At 39.9% G+C, this 21,364-nt stretch overlaps 1 protein-coding gene across 2 annotated transcripts in view; it reads right to left on the minus strand.

Annotated features, from left to right (window-relative positions):
* tspan18a (tetraspanin 18a) overlaps window positions 1–21,364 on the minus strand; it is a 65,787-nt gene that overhangs the window by 23,537 nt on the left and 20,886 nt on the right. The window contains exon 2 of one of the 2 annotated variants that reach the window (XM_063013028.1): window positions 6,266–6,343. Coding sequence is in view for 1 of the 2 variants with exons in the window: in XM_063013027.1 (XP_062869097.1) it covers window positions 6,257–6,259 (3 nt within the window). In the remaining variant the exon portion in view is untranslated. Of the gene's footprint in view, window positions 1–6,256; window positions 6,344–21,364 lie in introns of both variants that reach the window. The other variant, XM_063013027.1, reaches the window with a different exon arrangement.

Genomic DNA, 21,364 nt, shown 5'->3' on the forward strand with positions numbered 1-21,364 from the left:
TGATGGAGTTTTTAAACACCTCACTGTCACCGCTGGACTGAGAATAGTCCACCAACCAAAAATAGATTCAGCCAACAGCGCCCCGTGGGCAGCGTCCAACAGCAGCAATAGATGAGCGATCATCTCTGACTTTACATCTACAAGGTGGACCAACTAGGTAGGAGTGTCTAATAGAGTGGACAGTGAGTGGACACGGTATTTAAAACCTCCTGTGGGGGTCCTGACCATTGAAGAACAGGGTGAAAGCAGGCTAAAAAGGTATGTAGAGAAACAGATGGACTACAGTCAGTAATTGTAGAACTACAAAGTGCTACTATATGGTAAGTGGAGCTAATAAAATTGACAGTGAATGTAGAAACAAGGAGGTGGTTTTAATGTTGGCTGATCGGTGTCTATATCTTATATATAATAAGATAAAGCTGTGATAAAATGTACACATATATATATTTATATATATATACAGTGGGGGCCAAAAAGTATTTAGTCAGCCACTGATTGTGCAGGTTCTTCTACTTAGAAAGATGAGAGAGGTCTGTAATTTTCATCATAGGTACACTTCAACTATGAGAGACAAAATGAGAAAAAAAAAATCCAGGAAATCACATTGTAGGATTTTTAAAGAATTTATTTGTAAATTATGGTGGAAAATAAGTATTTGGTCAATAACAAAAGTTCAACTCAATACTTTGTAACATAACCTTTGTTGGCAATGACAGAGGTCAAACGTTTCCTGTAAGTCTTCACCAGGTTTGCACACACTGTAGCTGGTATTTTGGCCCATTCCTCCATGCAGATCTCCTCTAGAGTAGTGATGTTTTGGGGCTGTCGCTGGGCAACACAGACTTTCAACTCCCTCAACAAATTTTCGATGGGGTTGAGGTATGGAGACTGGCTAGGCCATTCCAGGACCTTGAAATGCTTTTTACGGAGCCACTCCTTCGTTGCCCGAGCGGTGTGTTTGGGATCATTGTCATGCTGGAAGACCCAGCCACGTTCCATCTTCAATGCTCTCACTGATGGAAGGAGGTTTTGGCTTAAAATCTCACGATACATGGCCCCGTTCATTCTTCCCTTAACACGGATCAGTCGTCCTGTCCCCTTTGCAGAAAAACAGCCCCAAAGCATGATGTTTCCACCCCCATGCTTCACAGTAGGTATGGTGTTCTTGGGAGTCCTTCTCGGCATAGTGTGTTACTGATGGTAGCCTTTGTTACTTTGGTCCCAGCTCTCTGCAGGTCATTCATCAGGTCCCTCCGTGTAGTTCTGGGCTTTTTGCTCACCGTTCTCATGGTCATTTTGACCCCACGGGATGAGATCTTGCGTGGGGCCCCAGATCGAGGGAGATTATCAATGGTCTTGTATGTCTTCCATTTTCTTACAATTGCTCCCACAGTTGATTTATTCACAACAACCTGCTTGCCTATTGTAGATTCACTCTTCCCAGCCTGGTGCAGGTCTACAATTTTCTTCCTGATGTCCTTCGACAGCTCTTTGGTCTTGGCCATGGTTGAGTTTGGAGTCTGACCGTTTGAGGCTGTGGACAGGTGTCTTTTATACAGATAACGAAGTCAAACAGGTGCCATTAATACAGGTAACGAGTGGAGGACAGAAGAGCTTCTTAAAGAAGAAGTTACAGGTCTGTGAGAGCCAGAAATCTTGCTTGTTTGTGGGTGACCAAATACTTATTTTCCACCATAATTTACAAATAAATTCTTTAAAAATCCTACAATGTGATTTCCTGGATTTTTTTTTCTCATTTTGTCTCTCATAGTTGAAGTGTACCTATGATGAAAATTACAGACCTCTCTCATCTTTCTAAGTAGGAGAACCTGCACAATCAGTGGCTGACTAAATACTTTTTGGCCCCACTGTATATATAAATATATATAAATATGTAGCAAAATTCATGGATTGTTTTAATAAACCATGTATCATGATGAGTATGGTATTGCAATAAATATCTAAACCTCTTATTAAACATATGGGTAAATTGTTTAAAATTCCAAGGTTATATAGTGCAGCTGTGAAAGTTTAATCCTCTCAAGCTCTGTTGTCTGGTGGATGGAAAAGGCAGGACACGTGCATAACATTGACGATCACTCAATTAGGGCTAATCCAATAATCAAATCAGGGTCAGAATCAATAGCAGGGGCCAGGAAACAGGCAGGCAGGGTTATTTTAAGCAAATCTATAATCATAGCCCAATAAACATGCACCAAGAAAACAACAAACAAATGAACAAAGAAACAGGGCATGCGAGCAAGGAACTAAGAACACAGCCTTGAAATATGGACTAGGAACCTGATAAAAATTGCTGATATGTGTACTGATATGGTAATACTCAGCAGTAAACAAATGGACACACATATCCTATCCTATATATCCTCATGCTAAATACCAGGTGAATACAACATTTACTACAAAATAACATGACAAACCAAACAAAAACTCACGTGGAGCATCGTCATGGAAATTAGGCCAGGATGTTACACAAGCTCCTTAGTCTAAATCCTCACATCATCATCCATGGCTGGCAGTGAGTTTTAGTGAATAAGATGCCCTCGTTTCTCTCTCTAGCTACATTTACATATGACGTAATATTCTATTTATAATACGCATGATAGTTCAATCCCTAAATTGCAAAAAGGCCATACACTGATCAGCCATAACATTAAAACCACCTCCTTGTTTCTACACTCACTGTCCATTTTATCAGCTCCACTTACCATATAGAAGCCCTTTGTAGTTCTACAATTACTGACTGTAGTCCATCTGTTTCTCTGCATGCTTTGTTAGCCCCCTTTCATGCTGTTCTTCAATGGTCAGGACCCCAACAGGACCACTACAGAGCAGGTATTATTTAGGTGGTGGATGATTCTCAGCACTGCAGTGACACTGACATGGTGGTGGTGTGTTAATGTGTGTTGTGCTGGATCAGACACAGATCAATTTTTAAATACCGTGTCCACTCACTGTCCACTCTATTAAATACTCCTACCTAGTTGGTCCACCCTGTAGATGTAAAGTCAGAGACGATCACTCATCTATTGCTGCTGTTTGAGTTGGTCATCTTCTAGACCTTTATCAGTGGTCACGGGATGCTGCGCACGGGGCACTGTTGGCTGGATATTTTTGGTTGGTGGACTATTCTCAGTCCAGCAGTGACAGTGTGGTGTTTAAAAACTCCATCAGCGCTGCTGTATCTTATCCACTAATTTTTGAAAGGCTGAACATGTCGAATTTAATCAAAACGTCAAATTTAAGGGTACATATTTTTCCCCAAAGAGTGTCGAGTTTCAAATATTTCAAGTTTAGGGGACGTCGAGTTACAAGGTACCACTGTACCTCTAAAAGACAGTTTACAAATCATGCCTTTTCTGTTTATTTGAACTTTTACCTAATGTCCCAACATGAAAATGGTGCAATTTCAAGTGTGCTGGCATGTTTAATGTCCAGTGCATTTTCTTAATGGACAGTTTAACACCTCCTACTGTTCTGATAAATCTTGAATGCCCAGATATCCTGAATATGCACTGTACATGAACTAATATTCTAGTTGTTATTTCAACACAGGGAATTTTGCTGTGTATAATAACAGGGAAGTTTAAGCCGTAAAATAAATCAGTGTAGCACTAATGGGGCGTTACTGTCATTTTCCCATGCTTGATAATTCTGAAAAGTTGTTGTTTTTCTTGGACAAAGCTGAGTTTTGAAGCCAAGTACTCCATAAGCACTTTTTTTTTATCTACAGTAATATAACTGAGTGATGGATGCTGTACTGACAAATTCCTTCCTCCAGAGAATATTAGTCATATTTTGAGGTTAACCAAAGCTAAGAAAGACGATCTCGTTTGAAAGGAAAGGATCAAATCTTTGGCAGCACGAAGAGTGACCCAAACAACTACAATTACAGACTGTATATGAGACAATCCAAAAGACAAGAAACTTTATCCATGAAATTTTTTATAAATTGCCTGATCTGCAGAAAGTCCCACATACAGTAATAATAGTTCTTTGAAGACTCGGGATGATGTGTTATTTTTCAGAAACCAAGAGCGGGAGCAGAACAGCTCACGTTCAACATGTAAGGAACAGTCTGCTGTGAAAGGCTCCTTGCATTAAGCTAAACAACTGTCACTGCTCTATTGTAATCTGAATAGTCAAAGTGCTTTAACAATCCAGGGCTCAAGAAAGAAACCAGAGCAAGTGGTCCAAATAAGACCCCAGCTGGCAACTGATGCTGTGGAAAGGAGGGAACAGGTGCCAAGAACCTTATGCACTGCAATCTGTACTTGTACCAACTGCTGTTTAATGTAACAAACAGCATTGTAGATCAAATGCGCTTTAAAATGAACTGAACTGTGCTGACTGTAAAGTTGTAAAGTAATACAGGGCACAAGAAAGTGAGTTTATACAAAGATACACACCACTGAATGTGTGGTCTACATATTCAGCAACAGAATGTAGCAATTTATACCACCCAAATATACTTTACAAGAACCCGAGCCGCAAACCACCACACGTGAAGTCAAAACAGCTAAACACAGATATATGTATTGTATTTTAGAGTGGATTAGATGGTTATTTCAAACCATGTTTGAAATGTTCATGTCGTGGAACTTCGCAAATCGGTTATTTGCGCAGAGGGTCGCGGTGAGAGCGAAGTACAAAACGTTTCTCACGTCAGTCAACTAAAGAAAACAATAACTGCGACAAACACGTCTACGTCTTCTTATCACTAATAGTTGAGCGATGCATTTCGCATAAAAACGAACATCTGTAACAACAGCACAAATGCTCTCAGGTAACCTACACGCTCCGCCATCATGTTACTACTCTTTACTTTCGTTGTGTAACGCCCACCGTTGATGACGCAGGCTTGGTTCCCAAAAACTCGTGGAAACGCGGGTCGGTTCTCTACAAAACACCTTGGTTCAAAGAAATCTGAACAGAACCGGTTCAAGAACCAGGGTTCTTTTGGTGGAAAAGCGCTAACAGAATTAAACAACCAGACTTGTTTAACAGCTGTCTTGTCTGTGATCTCTTCTTTCCATACATTGTCTTGTAAGGATACAACCAGGGTTGGGCGATATGACTAAAAACTCATATACAATACAATAGAATATGATGAAAACCTAAACAAAGTATAATGTTAAAGTATCAGTATTTATCTGTAACACCAAAAAGAGCATAACTTTACTTATCAAACTGTATAGCTAAGTTATATTTAAAGTAATACTAATAAATCTAAGACAATTCCAAACCCAGCATACAACTAGTATCAGAGGAGCTGGCAAATCTGTGAGGAAGAAACCGTGATAAACAAAAACACTCCCACCAGGAGCAATTTGCAAATTAATGCTCAACAGGATGCAGGGGACTGTTGGTTGAGAGGAACTTATGTGTCAATCATCTGCACCTCCATGCCCCCTTTGCCAGGAAATTTGAAAAAGCAGAAAAACATAATTCCATAACCATGCCACAGGTGGGCTTGTAATAATCTTATTGGCTAATTAGTAGCAAACAATGAAATAATACTGTAAGGCAGCGTTTCCCAACCTTTTTTTTCATATAAAATATAATTTCACAGACCGGCGGGGGCAGAGAGACTTAAAATAGAATAACTATACTGCCCACAAATGAGCTTTTCTCACTGCAACGAGACACTGCTTCCACCTGGGGGTGATATGAGGCGATAAACACCCATGTGTTGGAAATAAAAGCAGTGTTTTCATGGCTGATGTAGCGATCTCTAATTATTTATTCTTTCTGTGCGGCCAGGTAATAAATGACCCACGGACCGTGCCGGTCTGTGGCCCGGTGGTTGGGGACCTCTGCTATAAAGAATTAGCACACAGCCGAAATAGAAACCGTCAAAAACTATGCGATTCCATAAAGCTTATCATTTACATTATTTACATTTGGATTTGTTTGGCTCAAAATGTAAGAATATTTAGTGTGATGTTACTCAGTGACAGTCTGCTGTCATGACACTAAACATTTTACCCAATATACAATTTAGACGACCTTAGTTAATCATGTCAGAGGGGTTAAAACTTATTTTAAACACCTGTTTTTAAAAAGGAAGGCAGGTTTTCTTTAAAGATAAGACTGAGTGTTGCAGGATGAACAGTTAGACTCAAAGATACATTAAAACTGATAAAATGATTGTCATAATAAGCATGCTGTGTGAGTTGAGTTTGGAAAAGTATATTTTAAGAATGATTTAGAATTATAAAAAAAAGGTTTGCCATACCATATGTACCTGTAAATGTCTCTCCCTCTGAGTAGCTGGTAAAGGTGATGGTTCCCACGAAATCTACTTCACACCACTTCTGTACAGCTGTGGGTAAGACCAGAGTACACACTGTTTAGCTTCTCACAATACAGTTACACATTTTGAATTAATTATGCTAGATCATATGTATTTATATCATTATAAGTGCTATTCTGTTTAGTAAGATTAGGGCACAGCAGTCTTTTACACTAGCCCACCAACTATGGGTTTCAGCTGACCGGACGTCTACACAGACATGACTGGCTATGGCTGAAAAAAAAAAAGTCGGGGGGGTTGCTGATGACCCATGTTGTAACCCGATGGTATTCCTGTGTTTCCTGGTGGAACCTAACCAGTCACGACACTGACCAGAATAAAGGTTGATAAAAATAAAACAAAAATGTAATTAGTTGATTGAGGTTTCAAACACACATTCTTTAATTGTTATTAATAAGTTGATAGGGTTAGAGAAAGTTAGTTCATTAGAGAACATTAACTGCATGTTTGCTTAAAAAAAGCCTCTTATACAAAAAGGCGCTCAAACAAACTGAATAGACAGTGTTAACAAGAAGCTAACAAGTTATTAATTAACTTACAGAAATGAGAAAAGTCAATTTAGAAACAAAAAAACGACAACACACACAGAATGTGGAACGAAGTCAAAATCAGATAATACTAGACAAAAGGATACGTTGCTAACCAAAATTAGGAAGACAAATTTCGGAAATTCGGAGTCCACACACACCTTTTCAAAAATAAAAAAAATAAGCACCCAGGTGGCGCAGTGGGATATTCCGCTAGCACACCAACACAGAGATTCTGAATTCCTCGGTTCGAAACTTGGCGTTGCCACCGCGCGTTGCTGGGCGAGATCTAGCGGGCATAATTGGCAGTGCCTGCAGTGGAGGGAGGACCAGATTATGTGGGTGGGGTCTTCAAATGCTGTGTAAGGACCCTGATTGGCGGACAGAGGCACCTGTGCAGAATGCATGGGTGGAAAAGGGTTCCGTTAAGGGCGTGAGCAGCAATATACCCACCTCAACTGCAAAAAAAAACCCAAAAAAAAACCGGAGATCCCCAGCAGCAGAAAACAAATTGACTACATTGAATTGGGAGAAATGGGAGAAAATGCATAAAATATCTCTATAAAAAATAAATAAAGAAAGAAAGAATATCTTATTTTTACTAAAGAAGTCACTTGGGTGAGTGATGAAACGTATCTCTACAACAAACTTGTGTCCAGATGAACTGATTCAATATTGTGGATTAATGTACCTGGATTATTGAGCATGCATCAAGAGATCATATATTTAAAATCATTATTGTTCAAAACCATTATATACTCCCCACCTGGCAGAGGAAACCTGTGACGCCACTGCCTCCTTATAACCCAGTGAATACAATAACAGTCTGAGAAAGGATTGTCCAGAGAGGACGCAGATAATTGCCATTTGATATAAACTAATGTATGTAACAGAATAACACTATAAGCACTGCAGATGCCTTTACATTGAACAGTACATTGCATACATATTAATAAAGACAAGACATATGAACAAGATCGGAATGACTCATTTATTGGGTTGAAAGGCTCAATCTAGATGTAACAGCGCTCCATCCTTGAGTGCGCAGTTAAATTAAGCAGAAAATAGGTTTCATTAAAATCCATCTGCCGCTGAGTGCTATTAGTACACTTTACTAACCAGGGCTAGAGGTTTGTATGGGGTATGCCGCTAAAGACCCGATAAACTCTTTGGTTTCCATGGCAACAACAGGAGAAATAAAGGCCCGATGAAACCCTGCTGGATGATGTATGAGGTGAAGAGCGCAGCGGAGCGGAATAAAAAGCAGTCCAATAAAACGTTTAGGGGAAGCAGAATGGAGATGAGAAAGGCCATACAGGAGGAAAAAACGGAGCTTGCACAGCATGATTTATTTATTATCTATATTTAAGTGAAGTGCGGCCGTATTAACACATACAGAGCTGCAAGAATGTTACTTTATTTGACTAAAAACTAGTAGGCAACAACAAAGCAGATGTTGTTTTGTTTGTGAAGCCTAAATTATTACCTTATTTTGAAATTGGCATTACATGTGCAGCATACATGGCAGAACACAAACAAGCATGTTTTTTTGTTTTTTTTAACAGAATATGTTAATCTAACCTGTGTTTTTATTGAACTTTGCCCTTGGGTTCAGCTGCAGCAGATGTGCAACAGAGTGACACATCCTGAAGGAGGAAACCCTCCAACGGGGGTACACACCATATCATGCACAATCAGCAATGATTCCCAAAACTGGCATCCTCTATAAAAAGTGCGGTCTATTGCAAAATATTCAAAATTACCAAGTGCCGCAGCTCAGGTGGCGCAGCGTTAAAACACGCTAGCACACCAGAGCTGGGATTTTGAATACACCAGGGCTCCTTATAATTATAAATATTAATGATGCAATTACGACTTCTGCTGGCTGATTGATGGCATCTGCGCAGAGTCGGGGAATAATGCTGATTAGGGTGTGGCTCTCCGTGCACAAGGCTGATCCGCATATGAACTCGACTCATGCAGGTAAAAAGATGCAGGTGGTGCTGCATACGTGTCAAAGGCGGCGTGTGGCAGTCAGCACTGAAGGGTTGTATCAGTGGAGGTGAAGCATAACGCAATCAAGATAATTGGATATGACTAGATAAGGGGAGAAAAATTGGGGGGAAAATTTGGATAAAAAGAGAAAAACGTGACAGTTTTTATATTGTGTAATACAGAAAGTTCATTTTAAAAGTAAAAGTAAACCTCTGTTATTTTAATATTATTTTCATGTGTTTTTTATATATATTTGTCCAAGTCTAGTCACCATATATTTGTTTTCTTCTTTTCTTTTGCCTATCTACAAAACCCAAAAAAGGCAAAAGAAAAATCACTATCCCCAATTATTTTGTCAGACAACACAACGTCAACTACATGTGTAGATTTGCAATTAATTATGCAATTGACATAAAAATAAGACTTTTCTCCCTTTTTTAGCGCATCCAATTTTTACCCAATTGCGTTATGCTTCCTCTCCACTGGAGCTGACCCCTGCCCTGATTGAGAAGAGCAAGACTGACACACGGCCCCTCCGACACATGTGCAGTACCGACTGCATCTTTTCACCTGCACGAGGCGAGTTCATATGCAGATCAGCTTTGTGCACGGAGAGCCACACCCTGATCAACATTATTCCTCGACTCTGTGCAGACGCCATCAACCAGCCATGATGAGGAGTCCCTATCCAGCTTATCCTACCCTATGAACAACAGCCAATCGTTGTTCATGTAGCCGCCCAGCCCAGGTGGATGGCAGATGAAAAACAAGATGAAAATAGTATAAGTAACAGTAAATATCTCTTATCTTCAGAACTGGTGAGTTTCATTTACATTTTCAGCATTTAGCAAACGCCTTTATCCAAAGCGACTTACAGTACAGTTACAGTATACAATCCGAGCAATTGAGGGTTAAGGGCCTTGCTCAAGGGCCCAACAGCAGCAACCAGGCAGTGGTGAGGCTTGAACCAGTGACCTTTTGATTACTAGTCCAGTACCCTAACCACTAGGCTACGGTTTGCCTAGTGTCTTTGCTGATACTGTATATAAAACAGTATGATACTGTTCATAATAAACTTCAGAATTGCCCGTGAATTTATAATAAAATTTAAATAAGGTGAGGAAGGAAGTCACTACATAAACTGGTCATCAAAACCGCAATGTCTTGCACAAACATGAGATTTCCTTGTACACTACGACCCTTCCACCCTGGCAAAAACTGTTGCTCCAAGAAGGTGCCGTACCCCTTCTAGATCAATTTCACTACATTATGCACATGAAAAGCACCAATAAGTTCATAACAGATAATACCGGCCCATAACATGACATCACTGCCGCCTTGTTGATGGCGGAGTCGCACTGGTGCAGAATGGCCATTAAGAACCATCTGGTCTATCTAATGCTGCACGGCCCTCGTCAGTAGTTATTACCTTTGAGTTCCTAGTCTTCATGAATTTTTTTGTCTATTTTATCCTCAAAAATGTTAATTTATACTAGAAGTATTAATACATAATCAATTACTACTTAGAAAATGTAGATATGCTTAGGGCATTTTTGCCAGTAGTCATATTCCAATAATACTGCTACAATAGAATGTTAACATGGTGTACGTGATAAGAAGTGCGTCAATTGCTTTGTATGACCTCCAAAACCCAGCTCTAGCTGGTTTAGACCAGTTCCTATGTTCTAGCTAGGAAATTTCTTTTAACAGTGGAATCTTCCACTGTCCTACAAGGTCAACAACAAGTATAAAAAGATGTTTGTTATAGTTATCGTTATCACATCCACAGAGCCTCTATGTGAGACTCGGTTGGTGTGATCCTTCTCTGTTGATTTTTATAAAACTTTTATACTCACAGTCCAGTCTTTGAGGTATTTCATTAAAGGTTTTTCTACCACAACACTTTTGCTATTTGATTTAAAACTTCACACCAAGGTGTTTACTTTATTACTACCAATCCACGGGCTTCAAATATTTTCTTGCTGGTTAACATGGATGTTTTGCAGCTTGTCTTTTAATTCTTCTGAGATTCTGGGCTTTGTTTTCAAAACCTGTGGTCCACATGTTTGTTCCAACTTTCATCACTACTCTGCAGAAACTTCTTCATTGTGTGAGAATCACATTGAATTAATTTGGCTGAGTGTTTTCAGATCGAGCTTTTACCATCTTTTTTTTCTGCTGTAAGTTTCTCGTTTTTGCTCATTTTGAGCTTGGCTTAATAATTATGAACACCAGCAACTACTGTGTGCAAACAAAAATGACTTGGTTTGCATTAACAGCAAGTGAAGTGACATTTGTAGCCTAATGGTTAAGGTACTGGACTAGTAATTAAAAGATCACTGGTTCAAGCTCCACCACTGTAAGGTTGCCACTGTTGGGCCCTTGAGCAAGGCTCCTTACCCCCAATTGCTTAAATAATATAGTCACAGTGCTGTAAGTCACTATGGATAAAAGTGTCTGCTAAATGCTGACAATGTAAATGTGACACTAATTCAGATCCAGTTAAAGATTATTTTTGGAACAGCTGTGATCATTAATAAAAGAATATAGTGTATATGGATGCATAAACATTCTGTACTCATTGCAAGTGAAAGGATGTCAAATATAGTAGTGACCATATGCCTCCCCAGAAATAGCCAGTCTGTTCAGCTAGCCAATGGCACTGCTGAGATAAAACTGCATCATAATTACATTATATATATCTTACCATGAGCCTGTAGGACATCCCATTTCTTAAAAAATAGTATTAAAATAGACTTTGAAGTATGTCTGTGGGAACGTGTGTCTATTCACTGAAAAAGCATTTGTATGTCTGGGTACTGATGTTGGCCAAGTAATGCCAAGTTCACACTACACAACTGGATCTCTTGTAATCGGGAGTCTTTCAAGTCGGTGTGGCTTTCACACTACATGACTGATCGGCGATAGGGGGTTTCACACTACACCATCTATCACCAACTGGAATCGCAGGCGAGCTTCTCTGATCTCCCGAACTACATTCTGTCATGAAAGCAAACGCGAGAAGTGACAAAAGGTTTAATGATACCACGTCCAAAAATCCACGTGCAGCGTAAAATCAAGAAGTAAAAATAAATGAACCGGAGTGGATTTGGCTACGTGAACAGCATAGATTGTTCTACAGTGAGTTGGAGGTTAATAAATATTTTTTTGCAATGCAACGTTGGTGTTATGTTTTGTAGAGAACGATAAGATCACAAATACTGTAAAACGTGTGTGTGTTGATGTATTCTGATATAAATTATATTATGGCCCTGTCCCACCTTTTTACAAATCCTCCCCTGTGTTTCCCCTCACACCGTATCTTAAGTTCTCATTGGCTGTTCGACATAGCACTCATTGCCAGTTGGGCAACTCATATCCAGATGTTTGACATGCTAGATATATTTGTTCAGTCGCTGAGCGCTCAGCGAGCCGCTCGGATCGAGTTGTTGGGTAGTTCACACATAGCAACTGAGAGCCGAGTTTAATTGCCGAGCGAACGCCGAGTTGCTCCCAAACCGGCAAATCTAGCGCCGACCAGTCAGCGAGCGAAAATCAGGACAAAATTCATGTAGTGTGAACTAGGCATAAGGCACAACCAAGATTCCAATTCAAAAGGACTTTCCAAAATTGTTGCTGCATAGTCGTAAGCTTATAATTTTCAGTATATAATTTTACTTCATATAGTTAATTAATTACACGTTAGCAAATGGTGTGACTGAAACACATGAATTTAAAAATTAGAAATAATGTCCCAATATCTTTGTCCATATAGTGTAGCTCAGATTCTGGTTTGATTGAATTCATTTGGCAAGCCAGTGGCAAGCCAGTGGTTAGGGTACTGGACTAGTAATCAAAAGGTCGCTGGTTCAAGCCTCACCACTGCCAGGTTGCTGCTGTTGGGCCCTTGAGCAAGGCCCTTAACCCTCAATTGCTCAGATTGTATACTGTACTGTAAGTCACTTAGGATAAAGGCATCTGCTAAATGCCGAAAATGTAAATGCAATGGCTGAGGAACATGTTAAAGTACTCTTGCTTTAGATATAGCTCCTGTGAAGATGTAGTACAAGCTGGAGGGGCCAGCCGGCTGCGTAGGCATTAAAATGTGTGTCGCACACTGACACACACTGATGACTGAAGTCCCTTCTGTCTGACCACTGAATCATAAATGTAAAACACATGACAAATAATTATGTTGTTTACTTAATAGTGCTGGTCCTCTGCATTTAGTCATTTTTAATGAGCACACTTGTTACAAACAACAAAGAAGGGAATATGGCTCGTGTTTTATCCACAACAATTGCTAAAGATGTAATAAATCAGTTATATAAAAATAATGTGCCTCCATTTCAGCAGCAACAGTTTAGGGAGGACACTTCCTGTTCCAGCATGACTGTGCGCCTGACATAAAGAAAAGCTTGGTTTAAGGAAATTCCAGTGGCCAGCACAGAGCCCTGATCTCAGCCCCACTGAACAGCTTTGGAATAAAATGGAACATCAATTGAGGCTTTTCTGACCAACATCAGTGTCCAGCAGTGTTAATTTCGTTGACGAATGATTCTCGTCATAGTTTTTGGCAACGAACCTTTTTTCATGACAAAAACGAGACGATAACTAAATAGAAACTACATAAAAGGATAAAAACTATGACGAAATGAATCGACACTTTCGTCAACGAATAAAAACGAGACGAAAATGTTTGGCAGGGACGACATCCAATAACTGATTTAGTTTTGTGGAAGGTAGGGACAAGTTAGAAAGAGATCCAATCATAACTACTTTAGCGTATGTGGAGAGGCGGGACAAGCCGGGTAGCCATCCAATCAGTACTAATCTCTTTTGCAGTACCGCGGTAAGACCACACTTGCACAAATTCTAAATCCTAAATCTAAACCCGGGAAGACCAGACTAGCCTGTGAACTGTCTTTACGACGATGTGTAAACCATGTGGGGCGACGATCTCGGGTAAAAACACAACAAATCTGAAACATCTCGCACTGCTGGCAGTATAATGGCAACATAATGGCACAGCTGCTTTTACGGTACCGTTTTATAAAGAATGTAATATGCAATTTGTTATAAACAACGCATATATTTTTCAGGCAGAGCAGGCCTACTGGTCATTAATATTTTGTTATTGTTATGCTGCTTAATAAGCAAGGTCAGGTAAATAAAGATGTTGTTTGAAATAAGTTAAATCTGGTTTTGTGTGTATTGCACATTTAAACATTAATAATATTCCATAACTGGTTAAAAAATGTTTAATTTTGTGTAAGTGTATATAATGACTTAAATAATTCAAGGGAACTGATGAAAAAGCATTTACATTTTACACCCTTTATATTTTAGTCGACTGAATCGACTGTAGATTTAGTCGACTATATTCTTATGATAATTAGTCGACTAAAACTAAAACAATTCAGATGACTAAATTATGACTAAAACTAAATGACATTTTAGTCAAAAGACTATGACTAAGACTAAATCAAAATGTGCTGTCAAAATTAACACTGGTGTCCAGCCATATAATTCCGTCAGACGTACTTCAAAGTCAGGTGAGAAGACTTCTAATAAGAGTGGCTGGTGTTATAGCTGAAAAGATGACATGAAGGCCACTCTTATTTTAATATAATTTTAAAGAAATAGAATGTCCAACTAGCTCCAAATATTTTTGGCCATTCACAGGGCTTTACTTTAAATTGAATTATACACTGATCAGTCATAACATTAAAACCACCTCCTTGTTTCTACACTCACAGTTCTACAATTACTGACTGTAGTCCATTTATTTCTCTATATACCCTTTTAACCTGCTTTCAACCTGTTCTTCAATAGTCAGGACCCCCACAGGACCACCACAGAGCAGGCATTATTTAGGTGGTGGGTCATTCTCAGCACTGCAGTGACACTGACATGGTGGTGGTGTGTTAGTGTGTGTTGTGCTGGTATGAGTGGATCAGACACAGCAGTGCTGCTGGAGTTTTTAAATACCGTGTCCACTCACTGTCCACTCTATTAGACACCCCTACCTAGTTGGTCCACCTTGTAGATGTAAAGTCAGAGACGATCGCTCATCTATTGCTGCTGTTTGAGTTGATCATCTTCTAGACCTTCATCAGTGGTTACAGGATGCTGCCTACGGGGCGCTGTTGGCTGGATATTTTTGGTTGGTGGACTATTCTCAGTCCAGCAGTGACAGTGAGAGTTTAAAAACTCCAGCAGCGCTGCTGTGTCTTATCCACTCATAGGCAGGTAGCTTTTTATGATGTATGATAAGTTAACACACCTTTGTCATATTTAAACTTCTACATGAAAGTCCATGAATAAATCTATTTGATTCCCGAGTTACCTCATAATTAGTGCCCAGTGAAACAGGAATTTATGAATGATGCTTAAAGTAACTTTCACGTGATAAGCAGTTTGCGCCTTGTTCACTTCAAGGCTGACTGCAAATTGCAGTTTACTGCAGCCTTTAAGCCTTTTTTATGACACATGGCAAAACCACTTCCTGCTGCCTGAGCCACTGAGCGGGAAACTAGAAAACAATAAGAATTGTTTTTGAGCTTTGGCAGTGGTTGTTATTTGGAGCTGTGAAAAGATAAAAACTCAGCAAAAGAATAAAGTGGAGTCACTATCTAAGGGCAAATTAAATTATATTAAAAAGCTACAAAGCCATGACAAGCGATTTCAGAATAAGTAAACTTGCGCCGCAAAGGTAAAAACACACGTGGAACCAGAGCTGGATCTCGAATACATCGTATCGAGTCTCGGCTCTACCTGCCGACTGGGCTGAGTGGCCACATGAACAACGATTGGTCTGTTGTTCAGATAGGGGTGGGATATTAAAAAGCCGGATAGGGTCTCTCATAACTAATGCAATTACGACCTCTGCTGGCTGATTGATGGCGCCTGCACAGAAATTGGAAAAGAGTGCTGTCAGGGTGTTTCTCTCCGTACACAGTGCTGATCCGCATTGCACTCATCAAAGTATGGGTGACAAAATGTATATGGCTGCTGCCCATAAGTCTGAGGGGGCGTGGGTAAACTTCGTTCTCCTCAATCAGAGCAGGGATCGGCATTGGTGGAGAGAAAGCATGACGCAATCAGGCAATTGGATGGTGGGTGGTGGATCACTCAGAGCACTGCAGTGACACTAACATGGTGGTGGTGTGTTAGTGTGTGTTGTGCTGGTATTGAGTGGATAAGACACAGCAACGCTGATGGAGTTTTTAAACACCTCACTGTCCTTGCTGGACTGGGAATAGTCCACCAACCAAAAATATCCAGCCAACAGCACCCTGTGGGCAGCGTCCAGTGACCACTAATGAAGGTCTAGAAGATGACCAACTCAAACAGCAGCAATAGATGAGCGATCGTCTCTGACTTTACATCTACAAGGTGGACCAACTAGGTAGGAGTGTCTAATAGAGTGGACAGTGAGTGGACACAGTATTAAAAAAAAAACTACATACCAGCACAACACACACTAACACACCACCACCATGTCATTGTCCCTGCAGTGCTGAGAATGATGCACCACCCAAATAATACCTACTCTGTGGTGGTCCTGACCATTGAAGAACAGTGTGTAAGCAGGCTAAAAGTATGTAGAGGAACAACAGTCAGTAATTCAGTAAGTCAGTAGAACTACAAAGTGCTTCTATATGGTAAGTGGAGCTGATAAAATGGACAGTGTGTGTAGAAACAAGGAGGTGGTTTTAATGTTATGGCTGACTGGTGTATGTATAATTATCATTATATTATACTCCTAAATGTGCTACCTTCGCAATGACTAAGCACATAGCAGCTATCTACAGGGTAAACGTTTAGACTTGTCCTGCTGTGATTAACAGCCTGAAGTTTAATGTCAACAAAAATATCCTTTAAACACAACTGCTTTCCCCAAAACTTGTAATATAGATACAATTACTGGTTGTTCCCTAACTCAGGCCAACGTTTTGTGCTTTTATGATCCTGTCTCTGTATTTACTAGCAAAACAGGCCTCTTGGCTAGTCATGGAATGATGCAGACCAGGAATGAAGCCGGATCCACTTATTTCAAAAAGTACAAAGCAGGGAAACCCCCGAGAAAACAGACTAGACCTGAATTGTGAAGACCAGCAAAGACAGTAGAAATCCACACTCTAGGGATTCAAATCAGAAAAAGTTAGAGTAAGAAGAGTAAGAACTGAAATATAAAAGGAAATGAAAAAATGGCCTTCTTTTTACTAAAGAAATGTATTATTGCTGGCAAGAGAAAAACAATCTTTCTATAACACTGAATCAACTCCCAGATTTTCCTATCCTGAACTGGATTCATGTAAAGAACAAAATAATATCTCATTTCAAGAATCTTGACACAAAATACAGTAGTACCTTGAAACTCAATGTCCCCTAAACTCAAAATCTTTGAAACTCAATGCCTTTCGTTGAGAAATATGTACCCTTAAACTCAACGTTTCCCTTAAACTCAACTTATCTTTGCTTGGATTGAGCGGTGCAGTAAAATGTCATCAAAGTGCGAATATGAGACGAATCTGCATTTGAGTGGAATAACTGTCAAAATTACTCTGAAAGCAGGCCGCTCAGGTGGCGCAGCGGTAAAAAAAAAACACACGCTGGAACCAGAGCTGGGATCTCGAATGCATCGTATCGAATCTCAGCTCTGCCTTGCAATTTCTCAGAACCCCGACTGGCCTGTTGTTCATATGGGCGGGACTAAGCCGGATAGGGTCTCTCTCCCATGACTGGTGCAATTACGAACTCTGCTGGCTGATTGATGGCGCATGAACAGAGATGAGGAAAGAGTGCTCTCAGGGTGTGTCCCTCCGTACCCGCAGCTAGGCTGCACTGCACTCGTCAAAGTGTATGTGATAAGATGCATACGGCATGCTGCCCACGTGTGGGGGCGTGGGTTAGCTTCGTTCTCCTCAATTAGAGCAGAGATCGGCATTGGTGGAGAGGAAGCATGATGCAATGGGGCAATTGGACGCGCTAAAAAGGGAGAAAAACGGGAGAAAATGCATAAAGAAAATACTATATATAAAAAAAAAATGACTCTGAAAGCGTCCATATGTATCTGTGTTTAGATAGATTTTCCTCCTGTTTCACTTTTAAACTTGTGTTATAGCTCGGGGTTCTGAGAAATTGTAAGAATTAGCTTTTTTTCAAGTGAGTCTAAAATGCTTATTGTTAAAAATATATTAAAAGAATGACATAGAAGCACTAAACCGCTGTTAAATATTATTGCTCATGAGTTCTCACCACTAATGAAATTCCTCATTTGTTTTAGTACAATAAGTCACTTTAGGCTTTGAGCACCACCATACTCCATAGGAAATAACAGCACAGCAGCGCAAAAGCTATTTTGCTGCTTCTCATGCCTTTACCTAACGGAATACAATGTTCCAACATCAAGCATCTCCACGATTAATGCCAAGTTCACACTACACGACTTCCCAAGTCGACAGGTCACTGTACAATTCACACTACACAACTGGATCTCTTGTAATCGGGAGTCTTTCAAGTCGGTGTGGCTTTCACACTACACGACTGATCGGCGATAGGGGGTTTCACACTACACCATCCATCACCAACTGGAATCGCAGGTGAGCTTCTCTGGTCTCCCAAACTACGTTTCGTCACGAAAACAAAGGCGAGAAGTGACGAGGGGTTTAATGATACCACGTCCAAAAATGCACGTCAACAAATAGCGAGCGATCAGCAAAGTTTGTGTGCTGATGTGCAGCGTAAAATCGAAAAAGAAAAATAAATGAATCAGAGTGGATTTGGCAACGCGACCAGCAAGGATTGTTTTGTTCTGTAGCGGGTTGAAGGTTAATAAATATTTTTTGTAATGCAGTGTTGGTATTATGGTTTGGCGTGGACGATAAGTTCACAAATACTGTAAAGCTTGTGTGTGTGCCGATGTATTCTGATAGAAACTATATTATGCCCCTCACCAAACTCATTGCCAGTCGCAACCGACTGATCCAGATATTCAACATGCTAGATCCGTGCCGCTCGGATCGTGTTGCTGAGTAGTTTACACATAGCGATTGAGAGCCGAGTTCAGATCGCCGAGCGAACGCCGAGTTGCTCCCGAGCGGACACATCTAGCAGCGACCAGTCGGCGAGTGAAAATCAGGGCAAAACTCATGTAGTGTGAACTAGGCATAAGAAGCATTAGGAAACAATAAAAAAGTAAAAGTAAAGTGCATTTTTTATTCATTTTAACTGTTTTCAATTGTATTTCAGTGTTTTTATATTATATGTGTTATTTTTATTGTATAAGTGTCAAAAACAACCCCATTATTTTACATAAGCCTAAAATATATGCAGTTCCACGGGACCATGGAACACGACAGGTTTCCTATACATCCTTATCAGAAAAAGTACCTTGAAACTACACGCCTTTTAAACTCAACTCCACTCTCAGAACCAATTGCCGTTGAGTTTCAAGCTACCACTGTATTAAAAAAAACTTCTATTTAATCCAACTTTAGGATTATTTTAAAGCAGTTTCTTTATATTAATATTGAAATCAGTTCCAAACATCTATTCAGGACTTGTGTGCTGGGGACACAACAAATGAACTTCTAAGGTATATTTTCTCTAAGGTGGTTCAATAGTGGTTCAATAGTTTTGTGTTTCTCTGTATGCAAGTCTTCATTTGGTCATAATCCCCCGGGCAGACCAGTGTTACAACATGTGGGTAAAACATGCGAGTTCACACTGCACCATCTTAAAGTCTGCCAGCATAATTTAATAATACTAGACTTTACTTAAACGCTCTAGACACACCTGTGGAACCTAATAGACCTGGAGCTTGTCTTGTCTGGTTTAGGAAGAAAACAAATACAAATCCCTTGGTATTCACTAGGGCTGGCTCGATATCACTTTTTTAAGTCCGATACGATACCGCAATTTAAGTATCTGCCCATACCGATACTCCAATCAGATACCGTCATTTCTCCTCTCAAACAACTAAGCAGTAATAATACATGTCTCAATGCACCATGGTTAAACTAGCTATCTACATAACAATGCTCAGACCGTGAAACAAATATTCTAAAGGAATAAATACAGAACCTACATCACACTTATGCAAAAAAGAACATTTAGCAGCATTTTTGGTTTCACTTAAGTTTGAGCTGTTGTTCACGTGGCACATCTCGCTTTACGGCGTGTCGCCCAAAGTGTCTACAATTGGAAGATGTGGATGTCAATCAAACGTGATTGAGATTTTCCTGTTAAAGTTCTGTCACGTTTTTAGATTATAAAACCCTGCTGGATTTTGAAGAGGACATCTGTGGCTAAACGGGAAACGATGGAGTTTGTTTTATTTCATAACACTAATGGATTAATCGTTGAGGATGTGAGAGATCTCCAAGCCGGGACAAGATAGGTTTTCTTTATCTCAGGTGAGCGATAATCATTTATAAAGAGATTTTTATTGTGTTTAAACAGTGTGTTTGGATGTGGCAGTAGTAGATGATTTTTTTTAATGCAAAAAGTTTAAGTAGATCAGTGTGTTTTAATTGTGAGTGTGAGTGAGCTGGCAATAAACGGCACTCTGTTGGAACGTATCGTCTTGTGTTATTTGCTTTACACACAAACAATGGCCTTATTTACATTAAGTGTTATTTACATTAAGCAACAGTATCGGATCGGATTACACGTTTTTTTTTTTTCTTCCGATACCCGATCCAGTGATTTGGGCCAATATCGGACCGATACCGATACCCTAGTCCCTCAGTGTATACTCAACCCTAGTATTCACATATTATTTTCTTTAGTTTGCATTAAAACAACACAAAAAGCTAAGAAAAAGATCACATCTGATATCATTCTTACAGTACTCCAGGGTTGGACTGGGCAAAACTGTTGGCAACTTCTCAAAGTTCTAGAAATAGCTGCATTTCAATCCTGTGATGATCCTTTAATTTGTAGTTACTCACCTGTGGAAAGTAACTTGTGCTGACAATGTGCAAATCACAATTTATCTTTGTGTCTGTAGGTACTACACTGAGCATACAGAAAAGAAAGAAAAGCAAAGAACTGTCCAATAATGTGAGAACCAAAATTGTGCAACAGCATGGACAATCTCAGGGCTACAAGTCCATCTCCAGAAAACCTACTGTTCCTGTGTCCACTGTGTGCAACATCATTAAAAAGTCTACAGCCCATGGCCATGTAGCTGAACCCCCTGGACATGGGTAGAAGATAAATAAATAATAGAAGAGCAACAAACTGCTATTAGAATGGTGTACAAAGAACCTCAGACCCCAAACAAATTAAAGCAGCTCTGCAGACACAGCACTAGCTCGCACTATCGTTGTCCTCTTAAAAAAATGGGACACTATGGTAGGACACCCAGGAGGAACTGACTGCTGACACAAAGACATAAAAACGCCAAACTGGAGTTTGTACCATTTACAGAAAATGAAACAAGGCAGAGAAAAGAGCACAGCACTTATGATCAAACATGGTGGGGGTTCACAAATGT

This window comes from Trichomycterus rosablanca, chromosome 17 (assembly GCF_030014385.1).
Source record: "Trichomycterus rosablanca isolate fTriRos1 chromosome 17, fTriRos1.hap1, whole genome shotgun sequence".
Classification (NCBI taxonomy): Eukaryota; Metazoa; Chordata; class Actinopteri; order Siluriformes; family Trichomycteridae; genus Trichomycterus; species Trichomycterus rosablanca.